This window comes from Macaca mulatta, chromosome 15 (genome assembly GCF_049350105.2).
Source record: "Macaca mulatta isolate MMU2019108-1 chromosome 15, T2T-MMU8v2.0, whole genome shotgun sequence".
Taxonomy (NCBI): Eukaryota; Metazoa; Chordata; class Mammalia; order Primates; family Cercopithecidae; genus Macaca; species Macaca mulatta.
The window spans coordinates 122,653,705-122,669,620 of NC_133420.1; the positions used below are offsets into that span (position 1 = coordinate 122,653,705).

Genomic DNA, 15,916 nt, shown 5'->3' on the forward strand with positions numbered 1-15,916 from the left:
CAGACTCGTCGGTAGAGCGCTCTGGAAACTTCCCACTCTGTGCAAGAGAAATTTGTAACTTGGTCCAGATTTGAGATGACTGTACTTTCTCAGCATTTTGCTTCAGTTTGATCCAAATTTTACTGTTTCTAGTAGACATTTCTTTGTGGTATATATTACTGGATTATGGTCACTCTATAATTTTAACATAAAAATTTTACTTTTGGTTCTTTTTGTTTACAATGTTGGTTTTAAGGATTGAAGTAATGTGCCTGATCCGCCATCTTTCCCAGAAACTTATGGTCATATTTTCAAAAAGTTTATTACAAACATGATTTTGATGTTGCTATTTTGACTTAGAAAGTATTATAAAAGAAGCTGAAAAGTTATTATTTAAGAAAATAATGGCCATGATATTTTTGTAGTCCTATGAGGTCAGCAGGAACCTAGGAAACCTCAGATACCATACATTCTTTGGTTGGATGTGAAAAAAGGAACTAAGAAATTTAGTTGTTTTCTAAAATAAGACAAAACAACACACAGATATCACTACCCCAGTGCAAAAAAGTTAAAATTAAGACACTATTCTGTTGGATATATTACATATGCAAATAGACTAATAATCAGGAATGTAGGTTTATTTCATTAAAAAATAAAACAAAACAAACCAGACTCATCCCCCAAAGAGTACTTTATCCTTTAAAGCAGCAGCAATCACAAGGCACATATGTACAAAATACCTCAAGCAAAACAGAAACTGAACATTCAAAAAATACGTGTTATTTAAAAAGATGTTGAAGACCATTTGAGTAATATGAGCATAGATTATAAAAATGGTAATTTTATTCTTCTACCTTTAACAAGAGAAGGAATGATGGTGTAATATTTATATGCTATCTTGTGGCACATATAACAAACCTTTATACCACGTAACCTGGTTTGCTAAACAAAAAACAGGTGAAGTACTGCTTAAAAATGGTATTTTTAGTGCTTTCACATCTTTTGTACATATCGGGAATCTGTAAGCTGAAAAGAATTTCCTTAGCTTAGAAAAAGCTACATGTCCCTAGGGAAACCCACCATACAGAAAAGGAATACATTTGAGATATTCTCAAATATAAAGGATATGATTTATATTCTGGGATCAACATAATAACCAATCCTCTTCCTAAAACAGATTAGAGGTGAACACATAAGAAATGTAAAGAAAGGTCAATTATATTAAAATAAAATAGCATCTGATTTAAATTATTGCTCACTTAGGAAGTATAATGAATATTCTCTGGCTAGGGATGCTCAGTTTAGAAATGGTGTGACATCAATATTTAGTGTGTACAAAAGTTCTAGGATTCAAATACAACGTAAAGTTTATAATAATCACACAAAAAGTGTTCCTTTTAGCCACCATTTAGCTTCACACGACGAAGAGTGGAAAATCTGTGGTTTAATTAGATCTTCAACACAAATTTGTACCACATACGTTGAAGTGTTCCTCTTGGCTTTAATGCTGCAGTCATTTCTACATGAAATAGTAAGGAGTTAAGGAGTGCTTACTATATCATTACTGTTAGAAGGGAGGGAAGAGACACTGAAGCTCCAGTTTTAAACGACAACAAAAGAATATAAAATACTAGTATAAGAAAACATTTAAATAGTACTAAATGCACAATTTAAATATCAGTTATACACTGTCATTAGTTTTCCTCTTAAAAAAATCAGTTCCTGGGCTTTTAGATGTGTTTTCTTTTTAAAAAAATAAGCATCCTTCTCATGGTCAATTGGTCCATATTGACATCATTTGGTAACAATCCTATCAAAGATCCACATGTTCTTGCTCTCCTTCAGGCCCCTCCTTGGCCAGCGGGAGTCTTGAGTCCTGTCTGCCTATTGTGTGGCAGGAGGCCACGGTCCTGGGACTGTCCCTAGAGCAGGACGGCCTGGGCCACCTCCTTGATGGTGGACGCAGCTCTCTCCAGTTCTTCTGCTGTTTGTTCCACCGTGACCACAACCCGAATGCTGAGAACAGTAAAGGACACAAAGAATTATCTTTGTGGGCCAGGTGCGGTGGCTGACGCCTGTAATCCCAGCACTTTGGGAGGCCGAGGCAGGCAGATCATGAGGTCAGGAGATCGAAATCATCCTGGCTAACACGGTGAAACCCCAACCCCATCTCTACTAAAAATACAAAAAAATGAGCTGGGCGTGGTGGCGGGCGCCTGTAGTCCCAGGTACTTGGGAGGCTGAGGCAGGAGAATGGCGTGAACCTGGGAGGCAGAGCTTGCAGTGAGCCAAGATCGCGCCACTGCACTCCAGCCTGGGTGACAGAGCGAGACTCCCTCTCAAACGAAAACAAAAACAAAAACAAAAAACACAACAAAAAAACAAAAAAGAATTATCTATATGAGGTGAGGACCTGCACTCACAGTCAGCCTGAGTTTGCCTGAGAGTCAAATCCACTGTCTCCTATTTTTGTAAACAAACCTCTCTTGGCAGTTGGCCTGTCTATTCATGTACCTGCTGCCCACAGCCGCTTTCTCAGTACTGTGGCAGGTAGGTTGCTGTGGCAGGGACTCTGCAACCTGCGGGCCTTGGCGTACGCCACCAGTGCACACCCAGTTAAGAGTGAGTTGCCGTGGGCTCTGCCTCAGAGGCTGGGAAACAGCATCCTGTCCATCATGTACTGCTTCAGGCAGTGCCAGGCACAAAGCAGGAATTCCATCCTTCTCAAATCAACCAGAGTTTGATTATACATATTTATGTCAATAGCAATGTGAAAACTTTGTAATACTCTAAGGTATGGCAGAAATGTTCAAGTTTTCAGGAAATCAAAGAAATAATAGCTTGAAAGGACAATGCTACCTCTGTCCCCTCAGTTCCCTCTGCAAACATCTGCTTCATGCATGTGACACATATTTATTGAGCTGTACTATGCTGTGCATGGAGTCCCGAGCGCACAAAACCAGCATGGCTCCCGTCCTCATGCACCTACAGTCTTACTAACAAGTAAACGTAGGATGTAGGATTATACCTTTGGGTAAGTGCAATAAAAGATGAAGGGAGCAGCCCAGGCTGGAGTGCAATGGAGTGATCTCAGCTCACTGCAGCCTTCACCTCCCGGAACCAGGTGATTTTCCCACCTCAGCCTCCCAAGTAGCTGGGACCACAGGCGTGCACCACCGTGCCCGGCTAATTTTTACAGAGATGGGGTTTCACCATGGTGCCCAGGCTGGTCTTGTACTCCTGGGCTCAAGTGATCTGCCCACCTCGGCCTCCCAAGTGTTGGGATTACAGGTGTGGGCCACTGCGCTTGGCTGAGAAGGGCAGGGTCTTTAAGGTGCTTTGAGCTGCTACCACAGTGATCTTCCAAATCCTGATCTGGCACTCCAGGCCAGCAGAGCATTCAAACTCCCCGGTGGGCTCTCCTGCAGCCTCCCTGACTTGGCACCTGGCCTCAGGACCTTTCTCTCCAGCTCTTCTGCAGCTTCCAGTCTGCACTCCCAGATGAACCTGGAGGTCTCCAAGCCACTGACAACCCTGAGCAAAGCACACACCACCGCTCATCTGATGGAAAGCCACGATGCCCACCCACCGGACGCCCGACACACACACTTCTCCAGGCTTGGTGTAGACATCACCTGCTCTCAAAAGCCTGGGCAATGAATGCCCCAGGGCAGAACTGACCATGTCCATGACCCCTGCTGTGACTGCCTGGCCCAGTGTTAAACATTCGTCTTTTACTTTTGGTGTTTTTTCTTGATGCTGCAGCTTTTCCCCACCGTTGCTTGGTTTTCCCCAAGTGTTAGTGAGTGTCGCTGACTGAAGGGGCAGCAGAGAGGTGTGCCCGCCCCCACCCAACACTGCCGATCGTCTCTGCAGGACAGTCCTTGTGGCAGAACTCCTGGTCCAGCACGTGCCACCTTTCAGATGTGGCAGATATGAGCTGATGGAAACTCAGTTTGCCCGAGTTCATTCCTGGGCTCCCAGACATTTCTCTGAGTTAACTGAGAGGGTACTCAGTGAGTCCTCGGGAGCTTTTCAGTTAAAATTTAAAACACTTCTAGTTTAAGAGCAGAAAACAGGTAATGTACTATATTTTAATGACACATATTCTTCCTTAGCCTATGATAGTCTTTCAAAATTTTTCAAAAGATAATGTATTTCATAGAGCTCAGAGCAGGGGAAAAAACTAAAGTCATATTTGAATGTCACCGACCTGGGAGGAGGGAGACACTTCTCTTCCTTCTCCAAGTAGCGCGCCTGAGTTAATGCGATACTTCTGTTCATGCACTGCAGGAGCAAAAAGAACATGTCAGCAACCTGGACTTCAGACACGGTGGTAATTAAACTGGGCGAATGCTGAAATCCTGCAATGGTAGCTTTAACTCACTTTTCCAATCATAATTGCTCGAAGATATCACCAAGATACTACACCACCACTTTGGCAGCAATGTCCACAGAACTTTCTGCGATGACAAATCCCTCTGTTCTGTAGTGCCCAGCAGTCGCCATGAGCACTGTGTGCCTGCTGGGCACAGGGAGATGTGGCTGGTGCTACTGAGAGGTCACAGTTGTGCCTTTTATTTCCACTTAGTTTAAATTTAAACAGCCATAGATAGCTAGTGGCTACCATTTAGACAAAGCAGAGTTAGAACATGAGGAAATGGTGCGAGCAAAGTCCTGCAGGCTGGACTTAAGACCACCACCACCAGTAGGACTGTGTCAGAGAAAAACCATTGCACTTCAGATATTAGCAAAAACGATGTCCACATGTGACATCTGGGCATGGGGCCGCTGGGCACTGCAGACTCTCACGTTAACAAAGTTTTACACAGCTTTCCTACATATTAACCATCTGTCAACATTAAGAAAAAATGAAAACAATCTCTACTAAAATAAAGAAAGCATAAACACCAGAGCAAGGTAATAGGCTACAGTGTTTTCTTTCTGGAGTGATGAAAATGTTTTGGAATGAGATAGTAATGGTTGCACAACCTACTGCATGTATGATACTAAAAGCCACTTAACGATATACTTCAATAGGGTGAATTTTATGGTATGTGGTATGTGCGTTATATTAAAAAAAAGTAGCAACAGAGCAAAGGCCAGTGTAAAGGAAAGAACCACCATTCCACGTGTCTGGCAGTAAAGGTATCTGCCTGAAGAGGGGTCACGTCATAGGCTGCGAGGAAGAGATGGAAAACCCATACCAGGCAATGACAGCCTCCCGCTGACTCTAGGCTCTGCAAGTGTGCCTGGAAAAGTGAACTCCTGCAAACATCTGGACTGGCTCTGTTTCTAGCCCTGGCTGGTTAAGAGACACTATAAACAATAGCTCAGTTTGTAAAAACAGTGTCCTATTGAGCAACTCAAAATAAACTTGGCAAAGCCTCTCGGATCTGCGAAACTTAAGTAAGAGTTACGGCAGCATGGTTCTTTCCTCTCCTTCAAATACTGAAAAGATGAGGCGAGTGGGACGAAAGATCCGGAAGATTTTACAAATGGAAGGTATGATGATGCACAGAAGTGGGATATATATAGATATATAAATGAAGTTTCTAGATAGTATTCTGTTCCCTACCCCAGACTGTTCTCTTCTCACTCAACTCGCAAGAGGATTTCCTTAAGAGAACCAGTATCAAACCAGGCCCACAGACAGGAGTTTGAGATCTGTGAGCTGTCCACAGACTTTTCACTTCCTCTTTCGTTACGTGGCTAATCCTTGTAAGCACAGTATTTTAACACCGAGTTGCTTCATTCACACGTTCTCCTCTGCGTCTCTCTTTGGTACAAAGCAGTAATAAGACTTTAGCTGTTGCTATCTAATGAAAAGAGAACACAGGTGGATTTACTATGCAATGAATACACTGGCATCTGAAGGAGGCGACTGTCCCTCATCATGAAGCATGTGTGGACAACTGTCCCGATGCAGTTCGAGAAGAGACTCAGTGAGAACGGCGGAGCCATCACTCAGACCCAACACTGGCGTGTGCAGCTCATGAGCCTGCTCTGCGAACACAGCTCTCAGCTGTCCCGCTGGGGCAAGTCTATTGAAAACAACAAATTCACCTGCCTCATGAAGGTAACGAAATGAATGGGAATTTTACTGGCTTGTCCATTTAGTATGTATTTAATTTATACATTTGTTTTGGTTTTCCATTTGTATGAGAACTCTAATCACAAACACGTCATGCTTAGTTTTGTGTTTGTATGTATTTAAGGAACGTCACAAACAATGAGGTAGTAAAGCAGGCAGTGGGATGTTTTCCCTGTCGAGAGAGTCTTCATGTCCACAGAGGTATTCCTGAGGGGACAGCAGCTGCATTTCCTCACCTCACAAGATAAGCAGCTCCAGCCTGATCATTCATAATCTGACACGTTTCTTTAGAAGCTCAGATCCTGGGGCTTGTTTTATGTTTTTGTTAATGTAACTGACTCTAGAAGGCCACAAATTTTATGAAGTTCTCCACAAATCTGTTATTCCAGATTATGTGGCTCAAACATTTGGGACACAGGACAGCTGAAGCCAGGTAGGCAGCAGAGGCTGCCCGCACGCCCGGTCTGTATACTGCACAGCCACGTGGCCTAGAAGAGCCTGCCTGAGAAGCTGTATAGGCAGATGAGGCTTAGGACAGGGCCTGGCCTCAGAAAGGCACATGATAGGTGGTAACTGCCATTATGACCCCAGAAACCTGGTAGCATCGCTCATAGCTACAGCCTCTGGACAGGGAAGCAGAATCATGCCCATTTGCATTCTCAAATACATACTAGGTATATGTCAGACTTTTCTAAAAGCAGCAGCAGCAGCAGCCCACATAAAAGTCCAGATCCTTCTGAAAGCAGATGTCCAGCATCCCAGGACTTGGAAGAGGGGAGCAGGGTGGGTGGCATTCCACTGCCCCTCCTGAGTCCTTCCTGCTTAGGTTACTCCGCTGTTCTTCCTCCCCCTTTTAAAGAAACTTCTGTTGTCCCTGCACCACTGTAAACCCGTGTGCCCAGGGCAGGAAGCACTCTGGAGGGGCAGTGCTGCCAGATGAAAATGGGCAAGTGGTTTCCCTGGTGATGTGTTTCTTAGACAATTAGTAGTGAAATAACTTTTGGAAGATACAAGAGCATCCTAACTTCAGGGTGACTGCGAGTGGACTGTCCCTGAGCTGTGCTGTGGGGACAGTCAGCAGTCCAGGAATGTGTGCGATGCCCACACACAATGCCTCCCCCAACTACACATAGGAAAGCCTGGCTTTGTAAAACGGTGAGCAAGTGAGTTTTCTGCAAGGCTAATTTTTCAGAGGAGAGGCCAAGTATATTTAAATGCAAAGTGGTACAAAACAGAATAACTTTGGAGGGAGCCACATACTGACCCAATGGGAGGGCCTGCTGCCCGTTACCATGGCCAGAAGCTAGGAAGGACCTGGAGGATTAAGATTCCATGTCCAGAGTGGGTCACCAGCATCTTCCTTTCTACTCTCTTCTCTCAGGTCAACAGACTTTTCTTAAAAAATAACATTAAAAAATTGCTTGGGGCAAGGGCAGAAGTGGTGTGGGGGGATTTCCTCAAGTAAATGGATACTTACTTGATCTACAATTTCCTGAAGCAGTCTGACATCTTGCTCGCGAGACCCAGTGCTCTCTTCCAGTTGCAGGTGAAAGGCTGGAGAAAGGGACTCCCCCACCACTTTTAATCCAGAAATCCTGAAGAAAGGAAACACACACACAGCCATAAGTTCCTTCCAGGCTCCAAGATCACTCACGGAGAAATAATGTTAGAAGTCCACAATGTCAAGGCACAGTGAATGTACAGAAGCTTGCGACTGACGGGAAGCATTATTCCAATTCCAACAAAGAAAGCGAAGCGAGGCACCCTGGCGGTGCTTCCTCCTCTAAAAAAGTTTGCCTGTGATGTGGCTTCCTGAGTGCAGGACTGGGTCTCATGGCCCCAGCCTCCCAACAGGGAGTCTGTGCACCGTACTCCCGCCTGGGCGCCCCTCCTTATAGGCCCTCTGGGCCCCAGCTTGGTCTGTCATTCCCTTGCCATGGGCTCCCTCGCCCCTGATGTTTGTTCTTCCCTGTGCTGGCTGCACATGCTGGGGCCCAGCTCCAGCACTGCCTGCTGCTGGGGCCTTCTTCATCACCCACTTTAGGGAAGGCTCTGCTCCATCATTTGCTATTTTTCATCCTGTCTGGATCCTTCACAAGCTACTCACTACAGTTTATGTTATGCTTCCTTATTATCTATGTCTTTAGTTTTTATTTTGTTTCTCATTAATTACAGGGATGATTTCTAACATTAACAACATTATGCCCCATCTCTACAAACAAAACAAAAACGAAAATACAAAAATGGGCCAGGTGTAGTGGCTTGCACCTGTAGTCCCAGCTACTTGGGAAGCTCAGGTGGGAGGATCGCTTGAACTCAGGAGGTCAAGGTTGCAGTGAGCTGAGATTGTGCCATTATACTCCAGCTTGGGTGACAGAGTAAAACCCTGTCTCAAAAAAAAAAAAAAAAAAAAAAACCCCAACAAAAACCAAACATACATTATATTTTGACTAATAGCAATATGTTTAGATAGAAAAATGTCCTTATTTGCATGTTATGTTTTAGATTTTACTTGGATTAAAATTATTTTGTTTTCACTTAGGATTAACAGCACAAAAATCTGTAGCTTCTCAAAGACAGATCTTTAGGGGCCAAATCCTGTATTTTTAAATTAAATTAAATTAAATCCTGTATTTGTATTATAGCTGTCAGGAGATGCTATGCCACATTATTAATATCCAGTCAGGTTCACTTAAAGTCTATTTTATCCTATGATAACAAATATTATTTGAGTTTTGACCTACCTCCTAGGACACAAATGTGATACATGTCTATTTGAAACTGGGCTAAACATTTTAGATCCTTTCATTTAGTTTGTTTCACCTAAAATGATTTGTTTTTCCCTCAGAATGAAATAACAACAAAAAGCACTAGGTAGCACAACTGAATCTTCCCAGTTTAGGACTCGACAAACCTTTACAGAATGACTACTGCATGTTACAATAATGTGAATTCTGGAAACTCATCTGACCTGGCCTTCCAATCACCCTTGGAACATTATTAATTAGCATCTCCTTCCCTTAAATATAATACATCATGCTAGATCTCTCAATAAAGCAGCCTACAGGTCTGAATCATGGAATCTTGAGGATGTGGAATGTGAGGGAACCTCCTAGGTTAGTTCTTTACTAATGTAGAAACTAAGCAATACACTTTCAAAACCCATTTCCTGTGTAAATTCTGACCATGTTAAACACATACATGAAGTATCTTTTTTTTTTTTTAAGGTCATATATTCTCAGAGTATTAAAAAATTGCTTTCAGCCAGGTGTGGTGGCTCATGACTGTAATCTCAGCCCTTTGGGAGGCTGAGGCAGGTGGATCACCAGAGGTCAGGAGTTCGAGACCAGCCTGGCCAACATGGTAAAACCCTGTCTCTACTAAAAATACAAAAATTAGCCAGGTGTGGTGGTGGGCGCCTGTAATCCCAGCTACTCAGGAGGCTGAGGCAGGGGAATTGCTTGAACCCTGGAGGCAGAGGTTACAGTAAGCCAAGATCGTGCCACTGCACTCCAGCCTGGGCATCAAGAGCAAGACTCTGTCTCAAGGAAAAAAAAAAAAAAACATTGCTTTCCAAATAGCATTTCATATGAATCAAATGGCCTCAATTTTCCTCAGGAAATACCAAGCGGCCAGGCATGATGGCTTGTACCTATAATCCCAGCACTTTGGGAGGCCAAGGCGGGGGGGAACACGAGGTCAGGAGTTCGAGATCAGCCTGACCAACATGGTGAAACCCCGTCTCTACTAAAAATACAAAAATTAGCCGGGCATGGTGGCAAGTACCTGTAACCCCAGCTACTCAGGAGGCTGAGACAGGAGAATCGCTTGAACCCGGGAGGTGGAGGTTGCAGTGAGCTGAGATCGTGCCACCGTGCTCCAGCCTGAGCAACAGAGCAAGACTCCATCTCAAAAGAAAAAAAAAAAAAGAAATACAAGGCACCTGAGGTCCAAATCTAACTTGTGCTTTTTGATCAAATGGTCTCATCTCACATGCTGGTGAGAGAAGGAATTAAACAAAATGCCCTATCTCTGGTTGCCTAGATGCTGAATGTCAGATGAGTTTAATTAAAACCAAATGGACACAGTTGTAGCTTGAGTTCAGAGAAGCCATGTTTCAGAGTCTATTACATTACTCTTTAACAAAAGACTTTGCTGGACATATCATCTTATCCCAATGGATAAACAAGCACTGGACTAGCTCCCAGGGACAGAGCAATCACCAAGGTAGCCACAGTCTACACTGTGTGCTTACAGTCTATAGGGAGAACCAGACACCAATAACTACAATTACAATGAAAACAGAGGCAAACCAGCATAGGATGTTAACTTCGTTTTCCAAACTCAACCTCAGGGATGAGAGAAGTGAAAAATTAGAGAAAAATTGAACAAAAAAATTACTCAGAACTAAGCATTGAAGATACTGCCTCTGAAAATATTTATCTTTAATATATTTATTAGAAAATAAGAAATAAAACCAAAAGCTAAATGCAAGAAGCTGAAGAAGAGTAAGAACACAATGCAATGAGACAATGCATTAAAATACGGAAGAAAACACTATGATGAAAACACACAAAACCAAACTTACACAAATAAAAAGTTAAAATAATATGGATATATGAGAGATAATCAACAACTATCCCCAAACCAAAGGCTCCAAGCCTATACGGCCTTAAAGTGGGAGACCTACTCTCAACTTTTGAAGAAACGATTAAGCCGTGTTTTACTCAGTGGAGCCATGAAGTAAAAAGAGTGGAAAATAGCCAAATCATCTACTGAAGCTATCCTAATACTGACTCCCATGTTACATAAAATTGGTATAAAGTTACAGATCCATTTAAATTATAAACATAGATATAAAAAGTCAAATTAAAATATTAGCTAAATAAATCTAACAGTGGAGAAAAACACATTATAATGAAAGGTTTTCTCAAGAATGCAAGGATGGTTTAACATCAGAAAATATTTCAATGTAATTCAGCCATAAGACAAATTTATGATTTACCTTAATAGATGTGTTAAAAAAAAAAAAAAAAAAAAAAAAGGATAAAGTTCAACATTTATTTACGATTTTAACAAAAGGTCTTCAAATTTAGGAATAATTTAGCCAGGTGCAGTGGTACATGCCTGTAGTCCCAACTAGTTGGGAAGTGAAGGTAGGAGGATTGCTTGAGTCCAGGAGTTTGAGGCTGTAGTGTGTTGACTATATCTGTGAATAGCCACTGCACTCTAGCCTGGGCAACACAGAGCAATCCCGTCTCTTAAAAAAAACACAAAACAAAATAAAACTAGGAGTAATTTGATAAAGGCTACTCACCAAAAACCCATAGCATGATGTTTTATATTTAATGAAGAATTGCTTCTATACTGGGAATAAGAAAAGAATGTTTGCTATTATTGCCACTGTTCAATACAGATTTAGAGACCCAGACCAAAGCAATAAAATAACAAAATGAACTAAGATGTAAAAGCATTAGGAAGCAAAGAGAGAACACTATTATTGCAGATAACAGGACTTCTATGTACATCATCATAACAGAATGAAACCACTACTGGAAATAATAAGAGTTTAGAAAGACTCCTGGATATAAGGTCAGTTTAGAGAAAACAGTAATATTCTTATGAATTAACAATAAAGTAGAAAATATAAGAGAAAAGACAACTCCATTCACAACAGCAACAAAATCTATAGGATGTCTGAAAATCCCCTTTAAAGGTTCCATGAAGGTACAAGGGCTTTATAGGAATTCCATTAAAACACACAAAGGGAGATTAATTAACTAAAGAGCTCTTGTTCATGATGACAATTCCCTCCACATTCATCAGAAAATTTAATGCAATTCCAATCAAGATTCTAGCAATAACTTTGGAGGAACCTGTATTCCAAAACAGTAATAAAAACAGACACTAGTGATAAACCTGTATTCCAAAACAGCGACAAAAACAGATAAAATAAAAACAGTCTGAGTAATGAGCAAATATACCAATGGAATGGAAGAGACAGTTCAAAAACAGATCTAAGTACAAATGGGAACCTGGTATATGATAGAGACAGTAGTGCCAACCAGTAGGAGAAAGGATGTTTTATACTTAGCTAGACGTTATTCAGAAATTGACCTCAGTAATCTTAAACTGAAATATTCTTCTCTTGACCAATTTTTTTCTCTAGCCACTATCTTGTTTCTCAGTACCTCTTTAGAGAAAAACTCCTCAAAACAGTCATCTAAGCTGTGTCCAACTGTCCGGAACCTCCTTCAAGCAGGCGTTTTACCCCACACTCCCGTGAAACTGCTCACCATGTCATAATACCTTTACATGATGAAGTCAAAGGATCAGTGTTCTGTTATCTGGTCTGGCCTGTAAGCAGTGGCATGTCACAGGCTGACCTCCTACATAAGCAATTTCTTCCCTGGCTTCCAGGACTCTAGGCTCTTCTAGCCTGCGTCTTCCTCACTGGTCACTCTTTCTCGGACTAGTCGTGGCTAAGTTTCTGACCTCTTCACATTGAAATGCTTCAAATAATATCTATACCCCAAGATTCAAAAATTTGTCTCTAGCTCAGTACTCTTCCTCACACTTCAGACTTGCACATCCAGCTGCTGCTCTGCACTCCATGTCTGACAGGCACTTCGGGCTTAACACAACCACTGCTGACCTTCCCCAGTAAGTGTTTCTCCCAGTTCTATCCCTCTCTCTCACTAGCGACTCTACCTACTTACTTTGACCAAACCCCCTAAGCTCCACCTGGAGTCTTCTCTTTCTCACTCACCCTGCATATGAACTGCTAGATCCAGTGTGCTCTCCCTTCAGAAGATACCCAGACTTCTCACGTCATGGATCCCACCATGGTCAGAGTCACCATCACCTTTCGCCTGCGTCAATCTCCTAACTGGTCTCCCTGCTTCTGTTCTTATTGCTGTTCAATGTATTTTTTCACACCATGCAAAAGTAATTTTGCTAGGGTATCTGACAGGGTGTGTCACTTTTTTGCTCAAAACCATGCCAGGACTTTCTCTGTGTGTCAAAGCTCTCATCAGGGCTCACAAGTCCCTGTGTGTGGATGGCCCAGGACCCAGACCTCATCTTCCACTAGATTCCCTACTCCTTCCCTCCTGTAACTTTGACCTCTTTGCTGTTTTTTCACTCTTCTCTGTAACCATCTAGATACCAGCACGGTTTGCTCCTGCGACCCTTTTGAATGCGTGTTTGCTATGAGGTGCCATGAAGTCTTCCAACTGTGGATACTGAGCAGGCAACTGGGTGTGAGACCTGGAGCTGCAGTGGTCCAGGGTGGAGATATGAAGCTGGGAGCTGTCTACATACAGGTGTCATGAAATGATGTGGAGCTCCAGGTGTGGAAGAAGGTAATGAGAAGAACAGAATCACAAAGCCTCGAAGAACAAGGTGTTGAAAGAAAGCCTTCAGAGACCGAGATGGAACCATTCAAAGATGTAAGAGGAAATCCAGGCGTGCAGTGTAGCAGAGTCCAAAGAAGGAAAGAGTGGTCACCTGTGCTGAAAACTATGGGGACATCAAGATGAGCTCTGAAGATGGTCCACTGGATTCAGTAGTCAGTGGAGACCTCCACAAAAACAGTCCAGATGAAGGACAGTAGCAGAAGCCAGGTCTCAGAGCTGCCAGTGCAAATGAAGACGTGGAGATGATAGCTACTGAGAGGAGTAAAGACATGGGAAGTTGCAGAGGGAAATGTCGGGTGACAGGCAAGAGGAATTTAAAGTGGACGTGACTGCTAATCAAATGATGCAAAAAAGGGAACAGGCTGATGACAAAGTAGCAGGGACAAGCAAAGGCACTCAGTCCTTAAAAAAGGGCCTGTGGTTGTTGGAGCAACATTTATTGGTCTACAGGAGGGAAGACTGGTTCAGATACCCATAGGTGTGTAGATTTGTCAGGAAATATGACAGAGTCCCAAGTGACAGCATAAGGCCAGGTTGTTAGCTGAAAGTGAGGGGAGTGAAGACAGAGGGTTAGGAATTTTGGAAAGAAAAAGTGTGACAGAGCTGGGGAAAGTGGAGGATTGGACTTAGAAACTAAAACAGGTTAACACCATAGAGTGAAGGGTATGTGAGGCTGCCGCTGATCAATTTCCAGTGACTCCAATATGCTAGGCTGTGTTGGCATATTAATATTTCACAAACCAATGGAACTGGAACCAATACAAATATATCTCCCTACCATAAATCATGCAAGAACTGCTGTTACTATCACACAGACACACCCAGAACTTTAATTGTCTCTGCCCCTTCTTTATCTGGAACAGCTGTGATATACTCATTTATCAATTGTCCTTTTCTTTTAGTTAAAGTCTCCAGTTTCCGTATCTGGAACAGAGAGATGACTTTCATGACCAAGAAAGCATGTTTCACCTTAGGAAAGGCAAAAAGAAATACCTTGGGCAATGTGAAATCACTTTCTATAAGACCAGGAACGTGCGTGGAGATAGCACCAACCTCGATCTTTTTTTAACTACAGAGGAATCTTAAAGAGTGACTCTTGTGTAGTTTAAAAAAAGAAAGAAAAAAGAAACACTCACAAAATTTCACTTATTTTTCTTGTGTTAAAACTTAGTAATTTACTAAAAAGTAACACAGATGGTATGAACCCAGTCATCTAATTATGTAATATATAATGGCATCCCTGTATGTGTGCGGACATGGAGAGATGCTTCAATGTTTACCTTGGTTATTTCCAGTGGTAAGACGTTGGGTTGTTATTTTCATCTTTCTATCTTCTGTACTGTTGTAATATTTTATTAATGAGTTTGTTTCATTTTCAGAAAAACAAAGTCATGATTCTTTAAAACAGATGATCTGGTTCTATACAAATTAACCAATGTGAGTGAACTAAGTTTTTGGTTTCTTAGTTGCAATTTGGTCAAACTGACCCAAGCCTATAAATTTAAAACTTTTCATTAGTTGTTTAAGTGTGGTGCAGATAAACTTTATGTTGGTTGAAAATATATAAAACTCACCCTTGTAAAGCTTTATGAATTTGTCTGCACTTTTCCTTCAACACTGCAAAAATACCTAGATGAAAAAAATACATTTGAGAGTCTCCTTGGAACGTATAATAGTACTAACCTAAAAATATTTTTGAAGACCCAGATCAAGTTCATCAATTTAAAATGCTGCAAATCCTTCTACATATGAACAGAGCCAGGAACCCATGCTCCCCTGAAGGCCCAGGCTTCGTCTCTGGTGCATGCTAACTGGCCCCTTCTCACCTCACTATCCCACTTTCAACAAACCTGGAATGATGCTTTCAAGAGCAATCAATGCCTCTTGCTCTCATCAAGATCCTACAGGTAATCTGGCTAAGAATCAAAGGGCACAAATTTACTGCTTATTTCTTTATCCTAAACAATTTGGTAAAAAATCAACTGTAGTAATTTTTACAATCTTTTCTTGATATTTTCCTTTTTTATTCAAGGAAAATCCCAAAACTAAAATATCTGAAGAGAAGTTAGGAGTGCCAGGCCATCTGAGAAGCAAGCATATGAATGAGCACAGAGACATACACCTTTTGGTTCTCTGTATCAGTGATGAAGATTCAGAAATACTTTACCGGGTAGGGCCTGCAGCTCCCTTTCTGTGTTAAGCTTTGCAGAGGTGGCCCTGTCATAGCCAAAGGCCACACTTTAAATTCTTAGACTTTTTATTTTTCCCACTGAGTAAGTTCTTTGCTGGTAAACCGGGCTTGGCTTCGGTACCAACTGATGATTCAAAGGCTAAAGGCGAAAACTCACAATATTTATAAAATTACACAGATAAAAAAGGAGCATGCTTCAGCTGATTTCTCAAAAAACTATTAACCAAATAAGGA

At 42.0% G+C, this 15,916-nt stretch overlaps 1 protein-coding gene across 1 annotated transcript in view; it reads right to left on the reverse strand.

Annotated features, from left to right (window-relative positions):
• Window positions 1-601: 601 nt before the first annotated feature.
• Window positions 602-15,916, reverse strand: part of SPTLC1 (serine palmitoyltransferase long chain base subunit 1) — a 74,755-nt gene continuing 59,440 nt past the window's right edge. The window contains exons 12-15 of the mRNA XM_077966344.1: window positions 15,066-15,120; window positions 7,551-7,668; window positions 4,193-4,266; window positions 602-1,995 (exon numbers count right to left, since the gene is read on the reverse strand). Coding sequence (XP_077822470.1) covers window positions 1,902-1,995; window positions 4,193-4,266; window positions 7,551-7,668; window positions 15,066-15,120 — 341 coding nt within the window. The 3' untranslated portion in view covers window positions 602-1,901. The remainder of the gene's footprint in view (window positions 1,996-4,192; window positions 4,267-7,550; window positions 7,669-15,065; window positions 15,121-15,916) is intronic.